The sequence below is a fragment of the Perkinsus marinus genome (genome assembly GCF_000006405.1).
Source record: "Perkinsus marinus ATCC 50983 genomic scaffold scf_1104296962554, whole genome shotgun sequence".
In the NCBI taxonomy this organism is placed as follows: Eukaryota; Perkinsozoa; order Perkinsida; family Perkinsidae; genus Perkinsus; species Perkinsus marinus.
The window spans coordinates 80,537-106,132 of NW_003205389.1; the positions used below are offsets into that span (position 1 = coordinate 80,537).

Genomic DNA, 25,596 nt, shown 5'->3' on the forward strand with positions numbered 1-25,596 from the left:
AGTCCCGACCATTTTGAAAGACTAAAGCTCAAAAACCCCAAAAAACTGAATTCTTTTCAATTCTTTCTAGAAACAATCGAACTAATATTTCTTCGTATTCTTTTCGAAAAGAAATAAAAATAAATAATTAGAGAGTACACTTCGACAGCCATTGAAAGTTTCAATGGCTGTCGAAGTGTGCTCTGTGGCTCGAAGACAGTGGGTCCCATTGCCTCCCATGCCGATGATGGATTCGGGGATGATTGAGTAGAGGCCACATCTACTGAGAGGGGGGCGGAAGGGCCTTCCGGAAAGGCGAACTGCCGCGGTAAACCATCGAATTTCGCGGGCCAATCTCAAGGAATCAATGCCCTCCGGCGAACGCGCGTTCTGCGACTTCATTTCGTGAGCTCAACACGGGATATCAAAGCTGGATTCAGCAGATGAAGAGTGGGAGTTTGGGCGGAGCTCGAGCTCCAGCGTAGCATCGAGGCGCAGAAATATACTAGCTGACCTGGACGCTTTCCTCAGGACCGTCAGAAAGAATGGTGAATACCAGCATATCCCCGCGCATCAAGGGAATTCGAAAAAACGATGAAAACGCTGACCGGGCCACCATTAGCGGTGGGGGGCCATCACTGCCATCGAACCAATTTGCAAGGAACTTGCAAAGACGTCAATCGGTGCAGCTTATAGAGGGCCAAAGCAGAGTTGGAATATCTCCGCGAACGGGAGCTTGCTGAAGAGAAGTCCAGAAGTCATAGGATTAACCAGGGTTTGCCCTTTGGGCACGGGCGGAAATGTCCGACGGAAATTTTCGAGAAAATTTCAGAAATTTCCGTTGAGGCTGGAAAATCTTGGAAATTTGCTAAAAATGCCCAAAAAATCGTGCCCAGGGTAGTAGAGAGGAGAGAAGTAGTTCAGATTCATTCATAATGGCCGAATAAAGCTAGTGAAGGCGTTCGCAGGTGTCTACTGGTCACTGAATACATCTTGCGGTTACCCTCAGATATCGATCAGATGGGCGTGCGCGTGAGCCTCTCAAGAGTTAGCGATTCTCCAACTATCTTGCAATCTTGCGTTCTCTCTCTCGAGAATCGAATAGTGTCGGCGTAGCTCCAGTTATTGTGCTGGACCGGGCCTGGGTGCGTGAATATGAGTTTGCGTTCATGAAGATGAGTTTGCGTGCAAGGCTCCATCCAGCGGCTTCACCCCGTGTTATCAAGAGTCTGATCGATCGAGTATAACTGTGCTATAGTTCTATCATTATCTGAGTTATCTCAGTTCTTCTTCGTTTATTTATCTTCGTTCGGTTCGGTTAGAAGATCGGTTCTATCGACCTTCGGCTTAACTGTCTTGACTTACCTCCGTCTTATATTTGTGGTATCGATCGACAGTAACTAAATACCCTACAACTGGCTAGGGCCACTACCGTATCACTAAGTTAGCTGGTATACTACAAGAGCTGGAGTCGAGTTGGCTTATCTAGTTATAGCAGTGAGATATCGATTTTGGTACAATCATCCGAGAAGAAGTGACTACTAACGTCATGGATGCCAATGATCCGTTGTTAATCAGAAGCACCGAGGCGGGGAACCGCCCGGTGGAAGAATCTGGTTCGCCGCCGGCGTGGGCTTGGGAGCTCCGTGGGCAAATCGAGCACTTGGCGGGCATGTTCAACGAGTTGAGCTCGAAGTTAAACTCCTCACCTTCGATAGGGCGGTCAACGACCGACGTTCAAGGTGAGGATACGGTCGACACCGCTGTCAGCGACGATCCCAGTGTCGAGGAGCACCGAACCTCCTTACTAGACTTCGTCGGGGTGCAAGGGGTACCGACGAGGGGAGGTCAATGTCGTCGAGGGGTTGACATAACGAAGGTGTCCAAGAGGGCACGGAATACCAGAGCTGTCACTGGAGGGCCCTTCATCGGGGTTGCCGATGCCAGAGGCTTCATCTGTTTCAAGAGGCAGGTGAAGAGTTTGCCTGAGATCCAATTGAGTGGTCGGTATGGACCTTCAGAAGAAGATGAATGGGCATTCGAGTATTTCTACGTGAACCACAACGTCAGCGAACCCCTGAGACAGTTAATTAATGATACTTGTGCGAGGAACAAGGACCTCACGTTCAAGGCGAGAGTGCTGACTATGTGGAGTGTCCTCGAGAGCTACTCGGACGGCACTGACGAGATGTCATTGGTGAAGCGATGGGAAGCCTTGGGTTGCGGCCCTGAGGGAGCGAAGGGGTTGGAGACCTTCGTGTCCAAATTGGAAGGCCTTCGAGATCAGCTATCCGAAGTTCGGGGAGCTCCTGTCTCGGATCTGGAGGCGAGAGCTCGACTGTATATGGGACTACCCCGGGACGGGCAACTACATGTAGATCGCTTGCCGAGATTGTCAGTGGCGACATACAGAGACATGCTCCGAGAGTGCAAGTCCTGGGCTCAGCTTACCTTGAGATATGGGGTAGAGAGTCTTGGGATGAGATCGATGGCACCACTGAAGTTACCTACCAAAGATCACACGGGTCCTAAGAAAGGCCAAACCGGAGCCCATTTGGCCGAGTTGCACAACGCGGAGATCGACAGTAGGGCAAGAGCCCAGGTGTATGTTAGCGGCCTACCCTTCCATTGGACCTTTCGAGAGACGAAGGGTTTGATCGGTGAGCTCTCCAATGGCGACTTGTCGGTGTATGTTACCATGTTGCCCAGGAAGGGCACTGCCATCGTGAAGCTCAAGACCGATGTCGAAGCTGAGAGAGTGATACAATTATTGAACGGCAAGCAGATTGGTGGGCGGGTTGTGTTGGCTAAGCACGATAAGTTCGCGCAAAAGACGGTTGATAGCAATCCCCAGGTCAATCTGAGTGAGGCACAGCAGAGAGTGTGCCCGTTAGACGACTCCTCATCTGAGGAGAGTAGTAGCTCGGCGGAATGTCATATCCTTGCAGTCGAGACCGGCGTTCTTGATGATAGCCATTGGGCGAATACCTCTTTGGAGGAGAGACTATCGAGTCAACAGTGTCAAGAGCGAATCGTACCGGATATTGTGGCGTTATGCCAGACCAGCAAGGGTGTCGAGTCCGTTGAGGCTAAGAGCTTCGAGAGCAACATTGAGAACATTGAGAGTAAGAGCTTCGAGAGCAACATTGAGAACATTGAGAGTAAGAGCTTCGACAGCAACATTGAGAACTTCGAGAGTAAGAGCTTCGAGAGCAACATTGAGAACTTCGAGAGTAAGAGCTTCGAGAGCAATATTGAGAACATCGAGAGTAAGGGCTTCGAGAGCAACATCGAGAACTTCGAGAGAAAGGGCTTCGAGAGCAACACCGAGAACGTCGAGAGAGCCTACGGCGATATTGAGGTTGAGAACATCGAGAGCTGCAGGTCTAGGCTTCGAGAGGGCCCGAAGGTCAGGGAACCTACGTCGAAGCGATTGGCTGTCACATACACGGCCAATGGGTTGCCGACCGTGGCAGTAAGTCTTCAAGGCAGGGTCACTACGGTTGCGCTCCTGGACACAGGAGCGACAGACGTGTTCGTGTCCAGTACTTTATACCATCGGTTGAAGGCACAGTCGCCAGGCCTGGAGTTGAAGCAGGGTGACATATCGGTGAAGTTGCTCGATGGAGGAGCAGTCACGATCCCTCATAGTCTATGAGTCATAGACATGAGAAGTCTTATATCAAATGTGGCCCACGTCCCTTACCTCTTTGCGACCAAACCGACCTATGTTGTTTTATCTGCAGAGGCTGCCTATCGAAAACATGGAGTTATGGCCATAGCGAGCGGTGTCGTCTCCGTGAAACGAAAAAAGCTCCACCGTGAAACGAATGTGGTTGAACGACACACTATATGACCGTGGCCGTCGCTATTAGGGCTGTGATGTTCCCTTAGGATGCCTATTAAATATTTTTAGAAGATTCTACTCTTCCTCTCCCATTTTCCTCTCCTTCCTCTTTCTTCTTTCTCCTCTCTCCTCTTTCCTCTTTCTCCTCTCTCCTCTTTCCTCTCTGTTACTGATTTGCCCATTGAGATAACACTAAACTGGATCTAATTGCACGAGCATGCCTTCCAGAGCCTCTCCATACTTGCCGACGAAGGCTATTTTCATCACAAGCTTAGCTAAGGAAATCCTTCAGCCTATAGAGACATATTGTGTGCCACGGGAGATTGGGACTGCGACAACGCTGCAGCATCATCTTACATCTCTCTTCTCTTCCCTTTCAATCCTCTTTTCTCTGTCTGGGGCCATCTTCTCCCCCATCCCTCCTGCATGTTAGGCAGTCGTCATAACCAAGTAGACCATTCCGGCTATATCACGCACACTCGAGCTCTCGTGTGGAGAAGTCTACCGAGCAATTCCTAGATTACAGCCCCTACCATCATCGGCATGCATCGTTCGTGTATGTCAGATTCGTTACTGCTGCCTCCGGGAAAGCATGAATAGAGTTCGTCGTGTCGGGAAGCTCAGGATCTTACGCATCTACAGGAATAGAACTGTGACACTTCTTGGCTTCTTGTTCGTCAAGAAGGCGCTCTCCACACGTGTAGGGAACGGAGTTCAAAAATGGCAGTGACAAGTGGCTCAGGGCGCGTGACAGGCGGAAGCTACCTGAGACCCTGCCCACTCCACTACAAATTTGCAGGGGAATTCAACTCTCCTCCACTCAGAAGGTATTCCCATGTGGCTCCCATGATTATTCGTCGAACTTTATGCACCTTGTGCTAGAAAATACCCTGAGAGTCTCAGGCTGAAACCCGTACTTGGTTGGTCACCGCTTGCCGAGTTTCGATACCATTGACTATAATACAACGCAGTTGTAGATTTCTAATGGGAGAATATATGGCTTCCAGCGATGTCTCATCCAGCAGCTGGAGAGCCATGGTAGAAGACCTATTATTGTACACATGGCCATGAGCTACTCATAGCTGATTCTTCAATGGGAATACGACAAGAATTAAAGGTCCTATCCGTCGACACCGTCAGAGCCTTGTTGCACGACGAAGTGAATGGTAGTCCCTTTGAGATAGAACTGCTGTGGATGTGACTGAAATGAAAGCCAAATTGTGTAACATGCCATCGAGACGTATCATCAGGTGAAGAAGTACCTACCTCTACAATCTCTTGCAGTGTTGTGTTCATATCCTCTATTTCCGCATATTGTGCCGATCGACTGTAGAGGTTGTGAGAAGCGACTCTCAAGGGAATTCTGGAGTAGTAACAAATCCTCCCACGAGTTAGACTTGCTCTTACTGATATTGATCCATCTCGAGGAATAGTGCCTCCAAATCGGCAACCAATGATTCCTTCAGCGACATGCAATGGCCTCCATCAGTCGACGACGGCGTGTTATCCCCCTCCCCCTACACAATAGGAACAGGATCGAGTGGATATCACGACGTATTAAAGGCGCACCACAAGCTCATCGGGCACCACGGTAGAACGGCCAGTCGATGGTTGGCCAGCAGGCACATTTGTTCTTAATTCACTATTGATCCGCGGCATCCTCGGCAAACGGCTCTGAGATGCTTACCGTACTGTACAAAGCATCACACTGAGTCACTTACGCCTGGGCTGATGAGGTCCTCGTCAGACTCCTCTTCATCAGAATACAGGAAGGTCAGTCGGGGAAGCTCCATGAGTGATGGGAAGTTAGAAGGTGCCGGCATCACCACAGTCGAAGACGACGACGGCGCCTCCTCTCCGGCATCCAGCATGAGCTCAAACTCAGTAGCCAGCCTTCGCGGCGGGATGCCATCACAGGGCATCGGACGGCAACGACTGCGATACTTATCTATCTTGGGGGGTGAGGGGCTCCTCGAACGTAGGCTTGAACCGGGCTGAGAGACGGAAAGACCCATCCATCTCAGAACGGGTGCCCAACCCAGTACTTTGAGTCTAAATGCAACAGTACCACTGCTTACCTTGCGCTGCGGGGTAACAGGAGCTTCCTCCTCCTCTTCTTCTTCTTCTTCTCGCTGTTGATGACCCAATCGAGACGCCCCAACATATACCGCATGTTCCCCGGTTGGAGTTGTCGCCGAGGCCTGCAGTTTCGGTAGTGGAGACCGAACTGCATTCAGGGGCGGGAGTCGCTTGATGGTGTTTCCAACAGGCGTTTGCGCGGAGATGCTACCAGCACTGGAATCCTCTCGGAATAACTGCATGAAGAAAGAGTGCCTTATGAAACCGCGTAATACGAACTAACAATATTCCATGCATACGATCAACAAGTGTTACCGAGAATTCTCCGGGAATTCTGAGGAATTCCTATTGATCGTGTTCACTTTTACTCTAACTTGTGTGTGAATTTCTACAACTTCTAAACTGAGTAAATGAAACCTATACTCTAATACCACTTCTAAATGACATGGTAGGTGTGCAACACATACAGCAGTAGATCCCATAGGCACATAGTTCATCAGTCAATGACGCGATCGCCACCTCACCCTTATAGAACAAGGATTCCCCCGAAGTGCTGAGTCTCCCCTCGTAGTAGCAGCCGTTGATGGAGTTGCCGCAGTAGCGTTGAAGTCGATGTCCAAACCCCCTTCGCTTACTGCTAGGGGCCTCTTCTTCGACTGGAGTGGTGTCGACACGAACGAATGACCCTGAACAGGCTTGGGTCCTCTATAGGGAACGTCAGCCTCACCTGAGCGGCCTTTGACTCCCCCTTCTCCATCAAAATGTTCGATTTCCCTCCCACCCTAGTTTGATGTTCTTCAGAAGATGTGTGTTGATGAGTATACATGTCACAGGAAGCGATCCTTCGAGCACTACTACGACCAAGCCCCCATTCAGATCGAATAAGACCGAAATTATCCAACACAACATAAAGTACTCATCCAACTTGAAATGATACTCGAGACGATACTGGTTTCACGACCGTTGAGGACTTGGCAGTAGCATACCGACATGATAGAAAATTCAATTCTCGTTATAGTACACGGTAGTAGGACGAGGGTCGACCACCATCACCACTATCGCCGCCATCATCACCAGCATCCGTGGTAGTAGTCGGATGATGCCCTAGGAGGGCCTTCGTCATCTCATCCGACGGAACGCCACGTCTAGCACGACGCTGAGCTTCAGAGCGATAAATCCGTACACACATCGCTGCCGCTATGAAAGCCATACATAGGAGGAGTACCGTATAGAGATACTTCATCTGAAGTTGAAGAGCCAGACTCAGAGTATAGCTGATGATAAATCAAATGTCCGATCCTAGACTTGCACACATTTTCGATCAGAAAGGGCGCCACTAACATCAGAGGAACGAAGGCCTCACAATGCGCTCATGTCCATCCGGCAAGTCCGGTAAGGTGGAAGAAGATGAGTACGCTGAATTCGTAACGGCTGATGCATTAGATATCTGATGATAATAATAAACAATACAACTAGAAATTACACCCAGGCAGATCCACTGCATTCATTTTCGCAGTGAGGCAAACTGAAGTAGTGTCCACCTTCACTCCAACGATGATGATATGCCCCTCCTCACCACACTGGTCGCAGCATCGTGATAAATGTGTGCAAGACGATCGATAGAGGACTTCTCGAACTCTCTCATATCGCCGCCCAAAACTGATGGGTCTGTACCACCCTCCTGAGCGAACACACTAAGTACTGATACCATCACACGCCCAAGTTCCCAACGTGAGGCGCCCACTATAATTTCCATCACAAGCAGTATCAGCGAGCTATGCATTGGAGACGACACTACACTCGAAACCACATTACCTCCTTTCCTCGTACGAAGTCGAAGAGTAATGGCAAGATGACAAGTGCACCGATAAATTGCATTATAGGACAACACGAAACGATAACAACAACAATCACCACCGATTCACCCCCCACTGAAAACAACCGCCAACAGTACGACGAGAAACAAGCGTATAGTAACAATAGCCGACGTTGAGAATTCCCAAGTAGAGCCACTACACCAACTTGGGGAAAATATCATACGTGTGAATAGACAGAGGCGGTTCTACTCTTCTTGATCAAAATCCTCCTGTAGTTTATCCCAGTCGACTTCCTCACCAGCTGCGGTCACCGCCTCAGCAGCTGTTGCTGCCGTGGTACCTATAAACAGCATATGTGAATCCCATCATCATCTCTGGGGAGGGGATGGACATAATCGCTATACAACACAGTGATTAACTATAATGATGTTACCAACATTATTCTTCACAAGAAAGCGCGTTTCAAACTTCAGCACAAGTCACCGAATTCCAACGACATCTACTTACCCTTCGCAGAAACCGTTGGCTCTTCTTCGTGCTCCCCAGTAGCGTCCTCCTCCACACTATCCCCAAGGGCTTCATCGATATTGGATAAATCTTGATGGATCTGTCACTACCATTACTACACTACAGTAGCCCTCCAAATACAGCCCCCTACAGTGATCATCTGCTTCCCATCATCCCCTTCTTCCTCTTCCTCCTCGCCCTCGTCCTCCTTAGGTGGTAGCTCAAAATACGGTATTCGGCCCCTACGAACAAACCATAGTAACTCCTCTCCTCACACTGCCACTTCACTACTTCTGCCAGTCGTAGAGGACTATCCTAGCCGTGGTCTCAATATCAGCTTCTCCCCCCTTGCGGAGTTTTCCCATTTGTTGTGCCAACTGAACATACCATAAATCTCTCACCCTTCCCAGCGCATGTCTCCACCTTAGTGAGAAAGTCGTCTCCATCAGCCCATTGGAAGTCATTAGGCAAACTATATTTTGTGATCAGATCCTCCCGCTTAGCCCGAGAGAGCACCTGATACCACTCCTCTCGCACTTCATCTCGAGATACCTCTCACGTTACCTCATCTATATAGCTGCTAGGGTTCTCCACCCTTTCTGGCCGTACAACTCCCTTGAGAATCTTAGCACAATCCTAACGACAAAACCACCAAGGGAAATTCATTCTCCCATTTTTTCACAACTATACCTAATTAATACTGCATAATATTACATGACGATATCATTGAAATTTATACATCAAAACGGCTTTATTAAACTATCATTAATAATTATATAATCTTGTTCCACCTCACCTGTTTGAAATCATCGCTAGTAGCCGGTACAATACCAGGGCAATCAATGAGATATATCCTCTTAGTAAGAGCAACATACTGCCATACCTTCGTCTCCCCTAAGGCAACGATCCCTCCATCCTGCACACACAGACATCCACGACGTCCTTACCTGGCACAGGAGCCGCCTTGCAGACCTTCTTCCTCTTCAACGCGTTGATGACCGAGCTTTTGCCCACATTGGGGTAGCCGATCATGCCTATTGATACGTGCCTACACACACATGCGAAATCCCAGTCAGATGTGCCGCCCTACTTCCTCTCCTTCAGCAGCTGAGCAAACTGTCGTAACAATTGAAACAGAGCTGACTTTCCGAAGGGGTTGGTCACACCTGAGAAGGAGGATCGATAATCGTTCCACGATCATCACCGTCTCCTCACTCGCATGGAAGGCTAGGGTGGGGAACTCCTTACTCAACACCTGTACCCAACGCTTGGTCGCCCACGTCGGTATAAGATCGCACTTATTGAGAATCTGAACTGCCAAATTCAACCTCCTCCCAACTGATACTACTCATACCAAGACGATATGCTTGTTCGGTCGAGTTCTTCTGATTTCTCTCTCGAGCTTCTGGCATCTGATCAACCACCATAAGGAGCGGCTTTGGAAACACCGTGGTGACGAACCTCGTTCCCATTGGATCGCGGGCGTCGATAACCTCAAGGATAACATCACTAGAGTCAACCACTTTATACAGCTCTTGCCAGATACGGCGAGATGTGCCCTTCTTGAACACCTCCTCATTCACGACAGTGTGTCTGTGAGGGAGACGCTCCCAAGAAATCCATGCCTAGCCTGGCCGCCGCCGCCACCACCCCCACTACTCTTCATCCCTGAGCACACGATTTTCCTCACAGCTCTTGTCCTTGCTGGGATCATAGTCCTCAGCCATACCTAAAGCATCATAACAAGCACCTCCTCCTCCTCCTCATAAAACGCTTCCTACGGCTAGCCTTGTTAGCCATCTCCTCCATACTGCCAGTGCTCAGACGTGGTCGCTTACGAGTCTTAGTCGACCCGAACGTCTTGTCAAAGCTGATGGGAACCACCATTCGTGATAGTTACCAAACTAGTTATGGCTACGGTTCCACAGCGAGGAGATTCTTCCGGGCGACCTTTCCTCGAGGTTGCTCACTCTCGTTCTGGCCTTCCGTCAACAACGACATCGGTAGTTTGGACGACTTCAATACCACCTGATGAACTCATGATCCAATAATGAAGTTTCACCCGTTTTACGTGAAGTGCCGTGATACTCTGCGAAAATAGCGATATTGGCGCTATGCAATAGTCGTGGAAGATATATATTTTTCACTGGTGTTTTTCCTATCACGGGTAAAACTCCAATATTCGACATATCATATCACCGAAAGGAAATGAGAAAAATGACGTGTTGCCGACGACAGAAATTCATTCAATGCAATCAGCGATCCGATCGCCGGCTAGAAACTGAATAGTGTCAAAATTAAAACTACATTGTGACCGATGAAGTGACGGAAAAATTGAGGCAAGCTCACGCAAGGAATACCTGGAAAGGGTCATTCACGCTCTGGCCGATTTCCTCTCTGAACTTCTGCAACTTTTGCTGACTCAAAACGCGTGTGTTGCCGAACCATCGACGATCAGGGGCGATCCGAGCCGGCCCAGTTGGCTGGATTTTACGCTGAAAATTACACGCTGAATGACACCCTCAATTCTCAAAGATAATACTTTGTTCAAATCAGCCTTCTTCAGCTTCTGACTGTACATGTTGAGTCGCTTGATCGTATTCTTGGAGCGCATAAAGCCCGGAGAGTTACTCGCGGTTTTCCTGAATACTGGGATTAACCTGTGGACCCTCTCCTCTCGAGTATTACCTGTCGGGATTAGTACTGGCATTGCCAGGATTGAACGCCTTCCCTTGCCCTCTCGACTTGGCGCCTCCTAAACCCTTGTTCCTCGTCTGTTTGGCCATTGACGAGGGAAGTACCCGACGGATAACTTTAAAATTATAATGCTACCTCTCGATTTTTCAAGTTCCCATCGAGCGTTTCAACCGTCCCCGACGATCTCCCATTCCCCGAGGATCGAAGACTGCACTAATATGATCAACCTCAGTCCAAGACAATAGATGTTATCCGAAAATGTATAAGGGATATCTCACTTGATTCCCGAAACGAATCAGCAGTTTGCGTGTCGACGAATTTGGCCCCTTGATAATCGATCATTTGGGCGCGCGCTAGTCTAAAAGTGCTGAACTGTCGAATATAACAACGGAGGCTCTCAATAGCAATGTTCTTGATACCACTCGGTCCTTCTAGAGTGATACTATACCACTGCTTGCTCCTGCGAACTTACACTTCGTGATTTGTCTGAATCTTCGTCTGAGATCGGAGTCTGAGTTGCTCTCTGCGCCGTACTGTGTCCTGTCCGGCCGAAGTCAATTTTGATGCTTTACGTGTTCGAGTCAGGGTATCCTCTCATCATATACCGCAATGGTTAACCTAGTGCGTGTGAGTGCCCGTGCAGTGGGCCCTATGCGCCCCAACACCAAGCGTGATATCAGACGACTCGGAAGCTATCCAGTTCCCCCTGAATCGAAGAACTTCTGGCGAGGACGTTTTCAGGTAGGCATATTATACAATCGTTCCTTCCTGATGATTATCAGGTGCCCGGTGGACAAATCCAACAAGGCGTTTCGCCGATGCAACAGAAGATCTTCTTCCAGTGGTGGTGGAACCTCCCAACCCGGTAGATGTCTCTGAGTGTGAACTCTTGGACGCTCTGCCATAATCAGTTACTTCTGGCGCTTTACGAAGTGGTCCGACTTCCTCATACCCTCCCTTATGTGGTATACAGGCTTCTTGATGTGCAAGAACGATGTAGAGGAGGGAACTCGATCGAGGTGAGCCGTTAGTCTATGTTCGTATATCCTCTGGTTCACCCCTGTATTGATAGGTATTGGTACTAACTTCTGTTACTACCTCCTCGTTGATGTGGGAAGAGCATCTTAGCAAATCGTCTGATGGCTGTCATCATGGCCGCTGTCTTTCGTCACAATACCATTTCTTTTTCTCATAACATGTTAGTGGATATGGTCAGAGATATTGGGAATAATTTTGGCAGCATAGTAACGGTTATTATCCGCTCTGATCTGCTGAGCCTTGCGTGATCGAGTAAAGTTGACATGGCGTATATGGGCATACTCCCTAGAACGATATTTTAAGGGAAGAGTCGTTCGTTGTGTGGTGATACGGAATCTTCTGACAATAGCATCACAATCTGCGGTGTGTGTACGTGTGTTTATGAGTGTGTGTGTGTGTGTGAGTTTAAAGTCGACAACACTGCTTAGACTCGCATCGATGCATATTAGCTCACGAGGGATTAACTTTAGCCTTTCAAATAGTCTTCTTTCATCATGCCAATGAGTTTTGTCCACAGCGCGAGAAAACCTCTATCAATGTACTTCCTTTCCGCTCGGCACGATCTGCGGTATAGTTTTCACTCCTTGTGGAAACAGAAAGGATACCAATCGATCGGCAGGAATCGAATGATGTTGGATTCAACGCACACATTACGTATTTACTAGTGAGTTCTACCACGTTATTAGATAATTACGATTTTCTCGTAACTGGGCAACACAACAGGACTCAGCGGAAAGCTTCCACTGGATAAAGTTGGAATCAAGGCCTTCACAATATAAACAGAACGAAGCATGGTTCAAGTCGCTAAATAACCAAAATTGATGAAATGAATCCCGGAAAGGTTCTTGAGAGTCGGCCAAATGACAAAATACTAATTAGAAAGAACCCTTCACGAAACACCTGTTTTCGTCATCATCGGAGTACAAAAGTGAGGATGTCAGTCGCTAACGAAGGACACCCATTCAAGTTACATCAAATAGGACGTCCCCACACAAGAAACCTGATCGGTATCAGGAGCGTAGCCCCAGATAAGTTTAAGAACAAACGGAACATAGCGAGGCCACAACATGTATCAGAAAGGAAGTACATTGGCAGAGGTTATCTCTCCCTGTGAACAAAACTCATTGGCATGATGAAAGTAGACAACTTAAAAGGCTAAAACTGATTCCTCGTGAGCTAATGTGCATCGATGCGAGTCTAACTAAGCCGTGTTTGTCAGCGTTGGACTTTAATATCGCACACACACACACACACACACACACACACATGCATCTCACTTCCAACCAGATGTGATCCGTCAACAGCCCGAGAACAGCTGACTTCTATTCACCACCACTCAACGCAAGAGTCACAAAATGAAGAATTATTCACGCCAGATGAACGCGTTTAACCCATAGCGTAGATACTGCCAGCAGTATAGACGATCGCTGAACACTCTTTCTACAAGCGGTGATATAAAACGATCATCATCAACTGACACTAGGACAGATCGATTGGCCAGGGCAACTGTAATGGTATTACTCTCATCAAGAGCGACGCCTCAAAAACTAGGGATAGTGGCGACGACCACACTTGATTCCTATTCCCGAGAATGGTAACAATGATGATGATGATGGTAGAACATACGATGTCAAGCAAAGATCGACTCAATGAGTGGGAACACAATTGCTTCTATTGGAAGCGTTGAAGCCTTTAAGGACTTTCAACTGAGAATGCCACAAGTCTTAGCAACCATTGAGACACTCAATAACGGATAGAAGAGAACTGCTCATCCCAATACTGTCATCTCCGATCATCATCGTCATGATACTCCTTCTTTACATGGGGATTTGGGGAGTGATGTCCTTAGGGAAGGTACCCTGACCAGCCTGGATGATACCAACAATGATACCGAACAGTCCGAGGGCACTGCCGAAGATCTCAACAACTAGCATCTTGACGAACAACTCGGGCTTCTGAGCATCACCAAGAGCACAGCCGGAACCAGAGACACCGACACAGACACCACAGAAGAGGTTAGAGAAACCAACAGAGAGACCGCATGCGAAGAGGCAGTATCCAGCAGCCTGGGCAACAGCCATGTTACCTGTTGAAGAATGATATGCTAACAACAAGAAAGGAAATCTACTCACCAGTGGGGATAGCTGGGGGAACGAATTCTCTAGCACCCTCCATCTTGGAGTTCATGATGATACTCATGATAACACCATAGATAGCGACAGCCTCACAGAAGATGATGGAAACAAGATTCTTGGACCTGTGACACACAGATTAGATGGAAACATCAATGTTGTGAACGGCGGTCGTATTCGCAAGTCAAACCCGTGACTCCTGTTGCCACTCATTACTTGATCCTAGGAGCACGTACAGCAGCTCCAACCAATGAAGAACCAGTCAGGAATATACCCCATGCGGCGCCAATAACGGAGAAAGCCAGAGAGAAGGTAATGCCGAGGTTAGCCCTGACAGTATCATCATTACATTGGATGACATTAATCGACTTTAATAGCTGTAGTTCACTCGCTCTACACTTACCACATGTATGGGGACATACTGTTGAAAGTGCATCCCCATGACTCGTCATAGCAGGGGTCCAAGAAGGGGTTGAACGTAGCAGCAGCAGTAGTAGATGACATGATGTCGACTAATCACAACTCTAAGGGGTAAGGTCAGCGCCAACCATTATGAGCTAAGGTCAAAGCCGAGCGGAGCGAAGCGTTTCACGTTTCGCGTTTTTGTCGGAACGGAAAAATTCAATTCGTTCTTAATAACCCTAGTGTCCACAAAGCTTCCCTTAGCTTGACACTAACGATGTGGCTTTGCGCTTCAACCGCTCACGGTCATTCAAGAACAGCCTTTTCATTCACACATTCATCATCTGCATGATGCCGGGACTATGTTATATTATTTCGTGGCCCTATTGTACACTCTTTCACCCGTCTGTGTCGGCCTCAAAGCGTTCGCAGGTTGATATCCGGTTCCAGCCTGGACAGCTGTGATATGATACCCTATGACATGATTAAAAACACCTCTCCACGAGAAAAACGGTTTTGCTACAGCAGACTACACTCGAGAGAGGCTCAATCCTTTACTCCTTGGCTCTATACTAATTTCCAATATGCATACCGCTCCCTGACCACCACCAGTTTTCCAGATTGTTGCGTGAGGCATCAATGCTTTGCTCAACATTTTCAGCAGAATAATTTAGGAACACAACTGCAAGGAATAAACCACGCTTTCGCGAAAAGCGGTTCAAGAGGATCTTCATGAGGAGTTGACTTAGTCAACTTGACTACAACACCGAATCAACCACGAATGTCTCCCTTAGGCGATGTGATCAAAAGTGCATGAAGATATCGCAAGCTTTACGTCTAGACCTGAGCGTGCTTCACTCCGCATTCCCCATAAGTAATTCCCCGACTAATGGCTCATCCTGTTTCGCAAAGAGATTATTATAATGGTACTGTCGTCCACCACACAGTCGACTTTGAAACTATCCCTAATACCAGTTAAGTTACCGATCACCAACCATATGCGGCGCCACGTCCCACATGAGCGCAAGGATCAATGCACAGAGTCCGATAAGACACAATTTGGAACGCCTGAGAGTCGCCCTGGAACGGGTAATAGATGTCCCAAGGTTTTCTCCGCTCCAGTGGATATGGCGACGCATGAACCGCAATCTATGAGCTTGATAACCCCCATATCCACATTCTCATATGCTTCCCGAAAGCATCCTCTCCCCCACAATATGATCGTTGCCCGCACCGGAAAGAGGTGGTTGAACCCCATAGTGTCGGACAGAGAGTTCGGGGACACAAGAGCAGTACTCAACACTGGAGAGGCACGACCGGAACGCCTAATGTCAAACGAGTTTGACCAAGTGAGTCCCATTACTCCACTACGCTATATCGCTTAGTTCAGTGGAACCCTCTTCGACGTTGCATTAGGCCTTAATTGAGAGCTTGTCCAGAGCCTAAGGTCACAACCATACACTGGCTCGACATACCCCTGAAACCATCCAAAACGAAGCGACGCCGTCAGGAGTCTGGATTGGATACTCGAACGCAACAAGAAGGGCATACGTAAGGAAATGTGTATATGCACACTACTCGGTAGGTACCTCCGTAAAGGGGTTGTCGATCTCAGTAATACCAGTGCTTGGACACACCAACACTACAGACGTGCCGCGGGCAACAAGTAGACCTAATACGAGACAGGGACGTCGCTACATCGCTGAGCTTAGACAATACCCAAATTTCGAGTCTTTCCTGACAGCTTGTAGGGGTCTTCTGGATCTCTAAGGTATTCAATGCTCTCATCGAGGACTAGATTCGGGACTGGATCGAAGCCTTTCAAAACTCCGCTCACTGGAAGGGATATCAATAGACCAGGCATGGACCATGCATTGACCACTACCTTCGCGTCCTCCTGTAAGCTTAACAGTGACACGTTGATGCATCAAGCGTTCCAGGTCAATCACGGAAGGCCTTATAGAACTACGATGGTGATCGCCTGTATCAACATCCTCTCTATCAGCCCTATGCTTAGCCCTACTACCTCCTCGACTGCCCTTTCCTTTACCTCCACGGTACCCTTTCCCTTTCCCATGATGTTCCGACATTGTAATAAAAGGGTCCTGTAGCCAACCAACACTATTGTGCTCGCCCGCGTGCCACGTGTACGCACGAGCAAGTGTGACGCCGAACCAACCCCTTATCGAATCTCTTCCTGAGATTCACCTTTCGTCTCTCTATCACATCGATACTCTTATCTTACCTCTACCTTGGGTTTGGGTTGATATTAGCTCGGTATTATGGACGACGACAGTGAGATCATACATGGTGCATCATCCGAGAAACGAACTCGGGTCACAACGATGGCAACGTTGTATTCTACCACTAGACCAATGATGCATGGTGCATCATCCGATATGAAGCGATTTGCTTTTTTGGGTGACACGGTGGAGAAATCTGAGATCGAGGCTCACTCCAACGACAAAACTGATTATTTTTCGGAGAGGTATCTTCGGAAGTTGAACGATCCTCACCAAGCGGCTATTACTATCCTTGGTTTCGGGAAATTTGTTCCATACAATCAAACCAAAGGTCTATGTCTTCTCTGTCCTTCGGGCAAACGGGTCCGCTCTTTCCATAACTTTACAAAAGAATGGGGACTCTCAAAAATAGACCAAATGGCTAACTGGAACGAGCAAATCTGGCTGAAGATCCGGTCTACTGCTCATCTGGCTCATCTAGCTGCTCCAATGTTTATCATGTGGTTAACTCACATCGTTCCCCTGACCGTCTCGCGCCGGATACAGGAGCGATGCCTGGAGAACTTAACTGATCTCACGGCGTGGAGAGATATATCCATCCCAGAGCCGGGAAATTCTGCCGGTGAACAGTTGATGGGTACATTGGTGGGGTCTTGGTTAAAAAAATGTAATGAGGTTCTGACCGCCGTAGTCAGCAGAATAGACGCCGATCTCCGAGTGAGTGATAAATCAGAACTGCTCAGAAGATGGTGCAATGTATACCCCAAGGACGGAGAATCATGGTCTGAATTTGTCTCCAAGGAGAAATCCTTCCACTCACAACTAGAACAGTTTAGCGATGGGTCATGGGAGATCAGACGTGATAAACTTATAAGAGCTCTGAAGGCGTACCCTTTCTTCAACAACGACTTGGCCAAACTGCAGTACTTCCCCAAGCTACGGGAATCTAAGAGCTCCTCGGCTTTCTTCGACCATCTGTCCGTTTTGGAGAAAGATCACTACCCCCGTGACATTGATGATTTACTAGGTTTACCTCTCGATCGTCAATCCAAAAAAGGCGGCAGCAGTCGCAGAGGACAGGAAGGGGTAAAACCTTCGACGCCTTCCTCGACATTAGCTGGTGGCGGTGCCAACACTACCCAAGCTACTACTGCAAATGGTCAGTCATCGACACCAACGCCCACTAACACCTCCAAAGGAGCAATGCCCCAGGCGGGTTTGAGCTCCACTGGCCCCAAAGGGCCATGTAGGAACTGCGGTAAGACGGGGCATTGGGCCAAGAGCTGCAAAGCCCCTTGGAAGAAGAGTAACCCTAAGGTCTCGGAGGGCTCTGGCAAGGAATCTACCACCAAGCTCGACCAGAAGGCGGAAGAGAAGAAAGAAGTTTCCTACGCTTTGGCCGAGGGAGCAGCCAAGCCTCATCCGGGTTGGACTACTACCACCGTCGAAGTTCTGAACCACGACTCAGGAACCACCAAGCTTAAGGCGGCACTGGACACTTGTTCCAGTGTCAACCTATGTAGCCAGAAGGCTATTGAGGATCTCCGGTCCAGCACAATCGATCTGGGAGTGAATAGTATCACTGTCAAATCGTTAGGCGGCTGCACTAAACTGGACCGCATGGCAGTGATCCAAGTTATTGCTAACAACAAGACCGTGGATGGACGTTTCTACATCTTACCGGATCGTCTGGTCCCAGGCCAGCAGTTTGATATTCTGCTGGGCAAGTCCACGCTACACCAACTGGGATATAGATTGGTTAACGTGAACGATGACGTCATCCAAGATAGCGATGCTCTTCCTAGAAGCCCTCACCTTAGCGCTGAGCTCAACTGTGCACCCGATGAAGACCTGGTGAGCTACTATCTGTGGGCGGAAGGTATCATCGACAAGTACGATTTCTTCAAGGAACGCCCCTTTGGGGGCCCTATTGAGGAAGACTTGTCTAAAAACGACGACAATGATGAGTCGTCCCCGGTGGAGTCTACGTGGACTAGTCAAGTAGACCCCAACCCTAGCGTCGTCGAGAAGACGCGCAGCGGCAGTTTGGATTCTTTCATCAAATACAGTGTTCCCGTCCCTAAGGTCAAGCCCGGTGACGACGATATAGACGTTATGGTCCAAAGAGGTGTGGATTACATGATCCGACACCTGAAGGACTGGGTGCCTGCCAAGGGCAACAAATGGTATAGATGCCGTATACGCCCCGTGACCTCCCCTGATGAAAAGGAGACCGATTGCCCCAAGCAGACCCACTGTTTCGAATTCGATTGGATCAGTGGGCATCCACAAACGGTCGAACCCCGACCCTCACACACCCATGACTACTCTGGCGCCCTACTGGAACCACTGTCTTCAGAGTCCAAGGCGGCTTTCCACAAGGAGCTTCAGACGTACATCAAGCGAGGCTGGTGGCAGGAGCGTTCTCGAGAGGATCGGTCTCCCTACGGGGAGATAGTGGTGTTCCCGGTGTCACAAGAGAACCACCCGGGGCATAAAATTAGGCCATGTGCCGATTGCCGCCGGAGGAATTTCTTCTTCCCGGCTGCTGGGTACTACAATCTTAGTCTGTCCGACAACATCACCGCCATTCTCGCATCTGATCTGAAGTGCCTGAGGGTAAAAGATATCTCAAAAGCGTTCTACCGCTTACATCTCCCTCGAGAGAGGGAGCTGCACTTGTGCAGCTCGGGCCTATCTTTCCGCTCATCACGGGTGGTTTTTGGGGTTCGATTCGGACCCCTAGCCCTAGCCTGTTTCACCGATCACTTCACCTCAGCCGTGTATACGGCTCTTACTGGTGTGGACCCTCCGGAGACTCTGACACCTGAGGAGCGGTGCCGGTATATTGATGGTCTTCTGATGCTCTGCTACTATGACGACTTCATCTTGGGAGGGAAAGATCCCCGCTTGCTGGAGACAGTAAGCACCCTAATGGATAGGATTGGAGAGCGCTTCGGCGTTACCTTTCCCAATGAGAAAGCTGCTACGCTGGGACCAACGGACAGTGAGATACCAAGCAAGCACCTGGGCCTACTCTGGTATTTCAAAGACGGTCGGCTCTGTGCGGCATGTCCCGAGGTACCCCAAGAGGAGCACGATGCCGAGCTCAACAAGGTGTTGACTAAGCGTCGCCTTTTCAAGATCTGTGGTCTCTACACTGATCCGCTGGGGGTACATGCCGAGCGGAGCCTCATCACCAATGAAATAAGAAGGTGGTGCGGTGTCTTTGGCGAAGCTAAAGACAGAAAATCCTGGGATATACCTCTACCGCTGACTGAGCGTGATACATACACCATCAAGAACCTCCTCTCCAAGGTCAGGGAACTTTCGTCTGTTTGTGAGCACCCATCTTGGGGGGACTGCGCATCCGTAGTGGTACATGCCGACGCTGCTGAAGAGAGTTTTGGATGGACTATCGGTACTGAGAACGGCCACATTATATCTGAGAAGTCTCAACGTTTTCCCAGTGGCCTACGCTGGCATACGAACCGGCGAGAAATGTTTGCCCTCATCGACGCTCTTAAGAAGGCCTTACGGATCGTCGAGCTAGGCGCAGCTGTCTCCCGGGTTCTACTACATTCTGACAACATGTCGGCGGTACGGTGGTGTGAGACCCATATCGCCAAGCTGCGGGGTTTCGACAAGTTGGCTCTGAGGAGGCTGCTTGGTCAATTCGGTGAAGCCGAAGGCATCCTGACGGCTCGTGGGGTTGAGGTGCACACCCTCCATATCCCCGGCTCCTCTAATATCAGAGCCGATTTTTTATCACGCTACCCTTCGACGCTGACCCTACCTACGCCCATCGGGCATGATAAACCCGCAGTTTTTCTCCTGAATGAAGATAGCGAAGACGTCGAAGGTGACTCTATGCTCACCACTGATTTCATTCAGTGTTGTGCGAGAACCCTAATAAATGACTCTACTAAATGGAGGGGTCTCGAGCTGCGGCGTCTAGTTACCATCCCGGAGGACCAGCGCAAGCTGAACGAGCTGAATGCTAGCGACCTCTACTTCCACTCGTTCGATGGTAATCTTTATTTCAACGATGTGGAATACGGTGGTCGCTTATATGTCCCTTTCGAGAAGGATGTTCCCTGGGAAGATCGATTGCGGACGAAGATCCTTGGGAAGACCCACTGGCATCACACACCTCTGAAGTTCATCATCGGCCGTCTACAGGAACAGGTCTGGTGGCCATCCCTCAAGTCCGATGTCAAGGGCTTTATGATGAAATGTTGGATATGCAGACGGGAGGCTATTCGGCTTCTACCCCTGGGTGGTCAACGACCGCACTCCGTCAGCCCGAGATTTCAACGCGTCGTCATCGACTTTCTAGGCCCTTTTCAGGGGGTGGTGGTAGAGAACTGGGACTCTCCCAGCATTCTCGTAGCAGTCGACGCCACGACGTCCTGGCTTGAGCTATATTTGGTTGGGGACCAGACAGCCAACTCGACTATCAAATGCCTGGTACAGTGGAGCCTGCGTTTTGGTCCCCCCTTACAGATTTTATCGGATCAAGATCCGGCTTATACCTCCCGAGTGATGAAAGGTGTCCTGGCTGCCTTCAACATTACTTCGCAGACAAGCGGAGGGCACCACGCCCAAGCCCAGGGAGCAGCAGAGCAATGCGTTCACGTTGTCAAGATGGGTATTCGTAAGCTATGCTCTCACATTCCTATCGGCATGGCCCTCCGGAACATCGCCTGGGTCGCGAGAATACATAATACTACCGCACTTTACGACGAGACCATTACGCCCGAGGAGTTGGTTTACGGTGGTAAAACGAGAGACTGTGTCCAAGCGCTCCTAGAGGCTGATCAACCGACACCCGACATCGGTGATGCTGCAAGGTTTCTGTCTGACCTTCGCCAAGATGTTTCCGCTCTTGAGCGATACTGGCGACGTGCTATTTTGGAGCACCGTGTCGGGAATCTTGTAGATCGTCCCCGTCGCAGTGAGAGAGTTGAGGTCGACGATTCTGTCTTCAGGGTTATCGTTGATGGTCTGAAGAAGAGGAGAGTAGGTGGTCCCTTCACGGTGTCCGATATCAATGAGGCAGGCACCATGGCTACCATTGAAGGTCCACATGGTTCTAAGGAAGTCCCCACGTGGCAACTCTTTAAAGCACCACCCACTAGCCTAGCTAGGCTCTACGGCGATTTCGATGTCCCAGAGATGCAAGAGGCGCGTGAACGATCCGAAGATGAGCTCTCTCCTGGTGACCTCATTGTTTTCCGATCTGTCTTCAACGACGAGGACGATGACGGAACGATTGGCATCGATTTCGGTAAGTTCCTAAGCAGAGATGGTGACAACCTATATGTCCAGCGTCTTTTTGTCGACGACAAGGGGTGTTGGCATGATCGTCGAGGCCAAGATGATGAAGATATATACGAAGTAGAGATCCGAACATCTGATGTTCTGTGCTCCGGTCCTGATGTTAAACTCACCCAGGCGGGCAGACCAACCAAGAAGCTGAAGGATCTCCTCGGTACTCTTGGTGTGTCTGGAATCTAGCTTCTTCGTTCTCATCCATTTTCCGCCGATGATTCGGCCTTTTTCAAGGGGGGGCGTGTGCTCGCCCGCGTGCCACGTGTACGCACGAGCAAGTGTGACGCCGAACCAACCCCTTATCGAATCTCTTCCTGAGATTCACCTTTCGTCTCTCTATCACATCGATACTCTTATCTTACCTCTACCTTGGGTTTGGGTTGATATTAGCTCGGTATTATGGACGACGACAGTGAGATCATACACTATACCGTGTTCAATGATGCGTCTGATGAAGTCGTTGAGAGAAACGCAAGAACTGCAAGTGAGCCAAGGATGATGATGATGATGATGATGATGATTACCAATGAGGTTTGTGACCTTGGATTTCAATCGGGGTGTTCAATAGACCTCTCCTGAGTTTCGAAAGTGCCCCTGGGATTGAATTTTATATGTAAAACTCTATCCTGAGAGCGCTCTTAATACTCAGGAGAGGTTTATTGAACATCCCGAGTGTCACTGAAGTAATAATGTTATGTTACCTTCTTATCGTGTCATTGCTTACATACCACTCCGGACGCAAGAGTCCAGTATTCATATAAGGGTATTGAGCTTGATCGAGTCTCTAGAGTGAAGCTTCGGCCAGGGAAGAGAGAGGCGTCGCCATTCACCACCCCGAGGCGACAGGTTAAGCTCTGCTGACCATAACTCGTGCTGAGCATCATGGATAATATAAGCATGCGGTTAACTTCCAATGCCAACTTGTTACTAAAATGTAACATGATGCGGACCTCTGACGGCCCAAGTCTGTGCGCAGTTTGTGGTAGTGATTCCTGCTAAGGAATCGACGAGAGTGAAATCCTGGACGACAGAGGAACACAACGTGCACAATGAAGCACGCAGTAGAAACCAAAGTGATTCAATAGACGCTAGACTGCTCACATACAAATAAGATGAGTGAATTGATATAAATCCTATGGGGTATCATCAGGTCGTGCTTTCAACTGCAGCGTGCTGCTTGCACCTCGGCAATAACGACCTCGTCCACCATCTCCCATTCCTCTGGGATGTCATAAGTTATAAACGATATATGGTAGTGTCTACTACACATTCACATCGATCAAAGTATAGGGTCAAATACTAGCTCTGAAGTAGAGATCGCTCAGACACAACGCGATGCATGAAAGATCGACTCTTTCGATATTGTATCTTCCAGCATTGAAATGCTTAGATTCTTAAGCCTTAGAAAGATACAACCATGATTCGCAGTCTTCGATTCATTGATAATTAACCATGACTTAAACCTCCCTTACGAACTCCGGTTTGATCTCACTCGAACTCGAAGCATTACACATACCAAGTTGAGTAGAAGGAAAAAAGACGAGCCACACAGCAGAGCATAATGCTCAGATAGGCAACCAAAGGTCGCACAGATGAAAGCTGGAAGACGCCAGCTGCGCATGACCGTACCGTGCAATCCACACGGCGTTCACGCTAGGAACCTCTCGGAAAAAAAAAGAAGTACAGCCAGTAGTATTTCATCGACTTAGACGAAAGAAAAGGTGATAGACAGCTCTGAGAGGAGCAAAGCAGACAACAAGCGCAGGAAAGAGCACTTCAGTAACCGTGATGATGACGACGACCATTCTCAGACTCAACACTCGTCATGATACATACTTGTCGAGACATTCGGCTCCCAATACAAGTGGAAGCTATCACTAGATCGACGATACGTGATGGTAAGTTTCTGACGAAGCTGATCGGTGGTCAGACCCAACTCTCGGGCTAAACGCTCCATCTGCCAACTTGAGTAATCGGGCACGAACTCCTCGCAGTTGTGCAGATGGAAAGGGACTTCCTTCAGGTCAACCTTTACCCCATGAATATATCGGTAATCGAAAAAGAACACGTCTCCTTCGATGAGGAATAGAGCCATTTCGCCATTGATGTTGCCACAATACTCACCAGCAGGCATACCTGGACAGTACTCATGGTCACCTCCAGAATGAGGAGTAGTAGGGTGGAAGTTATGCTCTGTCGTCACCACAGCACCATTACCACACCTCACACTCGAGCCTTGACATACTGGTGATGCATCCCATATCTTGCAATATGAAGTGGGTCCCACTTCCTTCTGACAATATTCATCCCAGTTAACCGTTCCACCACTAGTCGTAAGCACTGCAGCCGAACGTGTCGTAGTCACTGGAACAGTAGTTTTATCACCAGCAGCTCGGGTAGTTTCCGGAATAGTAGGAGTGGCAATTTCACCGTCACCACAGCTTACATCAGATCCTTGACAAACTGGGAACCGGTCCCACGTTTTACAATAAGATGCCGCACCAACCTTGTCACGACAGTAATCATCCCAGTTCGTAACAAGCATGGTTTGAACACCAGTTGCACCACTCGAGATGCTAACATCCGAGCCTACAACATCAGCATCAGCCTGGCGTCGTCCAAGTACACTGTTGATGATCGCGGACTCGGTACAGCTATTGAGACTACCGTGGCAGATTGAATGGTCACAATAGGAATCAGGACCAACAAATCTCCGGCAATAGTCATCTTGAACAGATGACGAGAAACAGGAGGTAACCGAAGCAGAAACCACTGATAGCACGATCCACTTGTGAGCGAAAATAGACATGAAAGAGCGTAAAAGAACTACAATGCTAATTGAGCTGGTCAAACTAGGAAATGAACTCCACTCTACACCATGCCTTGGTTTGGAAATGTAGACAATCGTGTTGTTACCAGCTAAGATTCTGTGTCTAGCTCGCTACGGGGCGACAAACGAAATGCAATTCTCAGTAGTGGCTCGTCGTATTATAATCGATCTAACAAGACCTTTCTTACCTGCTCCTCCTTAGTGCTCTCATGTAGATGCATCGACAATTACACAGGTTGTGTCGATCCGTTACCTAAGCTTCATCCCGGTCGTGTTATAATGCCACTTGTGTCAATGATTACAGCCTGTACGAGTGCATAAGATAGACTTCTATGGCATGTGTTAACGACATCTCTCGTGAGCCTGCAATACTGTGACTACTTCAAGGCTGCCGTGAACTGTCTTTAATTTCTTAGTCCCAGCTCATTTTGATATAGTTTACCGATGATGGTAGAGGGGAAGAGGTTGGACCAGTGTGGGAGGGGGGGAATGTATGCACATGATCAACTACATGTGTTGCTAAAAGTATGAAAATTCTGAGGAAATTTTGGGAAATTATCCTAGGTTTTTGTACACTTCTACCCACAACCGTGTAGATTCTCACAATATAGTGAGGAAACCTACGACTTCAGTCGATGAAACCTAACATATGTTCCCACCCAAGCGTTGGGCCAGTAATCCACCGATCATA

The 25,596-nt window shown here is 48.7% G+C and overlaps 8 protein-coding genes and 1 non-coding gene across 9 annotated transcripts; 3 read left to right on the top strand and 6 right to left on the bottom strand.

The window, feature by feature from the left end:
- Positions 1-1,528: 1,528 nt before the first annotated feature.
- On the top strand, positions 1,529-3,637 carry Pmar_PMAR026257 (hypothetical protein; the record flags this gene model as incomplete). Its single annotated transcript, XM_002771719.1, has 1 exon — positions 1,529-3,637. One exon carries the CDS (start codon positions 1,529-1,531, stop codon positions 3,635-3,637), a length of 2,109 nt encoding a protein of 702 aa, XP_002771765.1.
- Positions 3,638-4,946: 1,309 nt separating this feature from the next.
- Pmar_PMAR026258 (hypothetical protein) lies at positions 4,947-6,720 on the bottom strand (the record flags this gene model as incomplete). Its single annotated transcript, XM_002771720.1, has 8 exons — positions 6,633-6,720; positions 6,430-6,591; positions 5,905-6,141; positions 5,548-5,820; positions 5,396-5,500; positions 5,234-5,343; positions 5,093-5,189; positions 4,947-5,027 (listed from the first exon to the last, which is right to left on the bottom strand). The coding sequence occupies exons 1-8, from the start codon at positions 6,660-6,662 to the stop codon at positions 4,947-4,949; spliced, it is 1,095 nt and encodes a 364-aa protein (XP_002771766.1). The 5' UTR covers positions 6,663-6,720.
- A 102-nt stretch (positions 6,721-6,822) lies between these two features.
- On the bottom strand, positions 6,823-7,801 carry Pmar_PMAR026259 (hypothetical protein). The gene is made up of 4 exons (XM_002771721.1): positions 7,721-7,801; positions 7,482-7,586; positions 7,269-7,352; positions 6,823-7,148 (listed from the first exon to the last, which is right to left on the bottom strand). The coding sequence occupies exons 1-4, from the start codon at positions 7,781-7,783 to the stop codon at positions 6,918-6,920; spliced, it is 483 nt and encodes a 160-aa protein (XP_002771767.1). The 5' UTR covers positions 7,784-7,801; the 3' UTR covers positions 6,823-6,917.
- A 99-nt stretch (positions 7,802-7,900) lies between these two features.
- Pmar_PMAR026260 (Nucleolar GTP-binding protein, putative) lies at positions 7,901-11,048 on the bottom strand. The gene is made up of 18 exons (XM_002771722.1): positions 10,918-11,048; positions 10,772-10,871; positions 10,590-10,724; positions 10,148-10,257; positions 10,011-10,099; positions 9,889-9,958; positions 9,691-9,822; positions 9,584-9,641; positions 9,445-9,538; positions 9,320-9,395; positions 9,177-9,277; positions 9,026-9,123; positions 8,794-8,865; positions 8,653-8,745; positions 8,521-8,606; positions 8,381-8,471; positions 8,230-8,329; positions 7,901-8,062 (listed from the first exon to the last, which is right to left on the bottom strand). The coding sequence occupies exons 1-18, from the start codon at positions 11,013-11,015 to the stop codon at positions 7,968-7,970; spliced, it is 1,698 nt and encodes a 565-aa protein (XP_002771768.1). The 5' UTR covers positions 11,016-11,048; the 3' UTR covers positions 7,901-7,967.
- Positions 11,049-11,535: 487 nt separating this feature from the next.
- Pmar_PMAR026261 (hypothetical protein) lies at positions 11,536-11,795 on the top strand (the record flags this gene model as incomplete). Its single annotated transcript, XM_002771723.1, has 2 exons — positions 11,536-11,667; positions 11,709-11,795. 2 exons carry the CDS (start codon positions 11,536-11,538, stop codon positions 11,793-11,795), a joined length of 219 nt encoding a protein of 72 aa, XP_002771769.1.
- A 1,986-nt stretch (positions 11,796-13,781) lies between these two features.
- On the bottom strand, positions 13,782-14,600 carry Pmar_PMAR026262 (vacuolar ATP synthase 21 kDa proteolipid subunit, putative; the record flags this gene model as incomplete). Its single annotated transcript, XM_002771724.1, has 4 exons — positions 13,782-14,050; positions 14,097-14,221; positions 14,313-14,426; positions 14,500-14,600. 4 exons carry the CDS (start codon positions 14,598-14,600, stop codon positions 13,782-13,784), a joined length of 609 nt encoding a protein of 202 aa, XP_002771770.1.
- A 1,310-nt stretch (positions 14,601-15,910) lies between these two features.
- Positions 15,911-16,588, bottom strand: Pmar_PMAR026263 (U6 snRNA-associated protein, putative; the record flags this gene model as incomplete). Its single annotated transcript, XM_002771725.1, has 5 exons — positions 15,911-15,940; positions 16,088-16,170; positions 16,218-16,334; positions 16,384-16,479; positions 16,525-16,588. 5 exons carry the CDS (start codon positions 16,586-16,588, stop codon positions 15,911-15,913), a joined length of 390 nt encoding a protein of 129 aa, XP_002771771.1.
- Positions 16,589-16,809: 221 nt separating this feature from the next.
- Positions 16,810-16,880, bottom strand: Pmar_PMAR026264. The gene has a single exon. It is a non-coding gene; the product is annotated as a tRNA-Gly (tRNA).
- A 278-nt stretch (positions 16,881-17,158) lies between these two features.
- On the top strand, positions 17,159-22,261 carry Pmar_PMAR026265 (gag/pol/env polyprotein, putative; the record flags this gene model as incomplete). The annotated part of the gene is made up of 1 exon (XM_002771726.1): positions 17,159-22,261. The coding sequence occupies one exon, from the start codon at positions 17,159-17,161 to the stop codon at positions 22,259-22,261; it is 5,103 nt and encodes a 1,700-aa protein (XP_002771772.1).
- Positions 22,262-25,596: the final 3,335 nt, after the last annotated feature.

Bases quoted from the DNA above. Each gene is read 5' to 3' on its own strand.
- Pmar_PMAR026260 (XM_002771722.1), bottom strand. From the start codon at position 11,015: ATGGCCAAACAGACGAGGAACAAGGGTTTAGGAGGCGCCAAGTCGAGA. The intron at 9,278-9,319 runs GTAGGGCGGCAC...ATGTGTGTGTAG, and splicing joins CAGCTGCTGAAGGAGAGGAA to GCACGTATCAATAGGCATGA. The intron at 8,063-8,229 runs GTAAGTAGATGT...TGCTGTTTATAG, and splicing joins GCCAACGGTTTCTGCGAAGG to GTACCACGGCAGCAACAGCT.
- Pmar_PMAR026259 (XM_002771721.1), bottom strand. From the start codon at position 7,783: ATGCAATTTATCGGTGCACTTGTCATCTTGCCATTACTCTTCGACTTC. The intron at 7,587-7,720 runs GTAATGTGGTTT...GTGTTCGCTCAG, and splicing joins ACTTCGTACGAGGAAAGGAG to GAGGGTGGTACAGACCCATC. The intron at 7,149-7,268 runs GTGAGGCCTTCG...CTTCAACTTCAG, and splicing joins CGGATGGACATGAGCGCATT to ATGAAGTATCTCTATACGGT.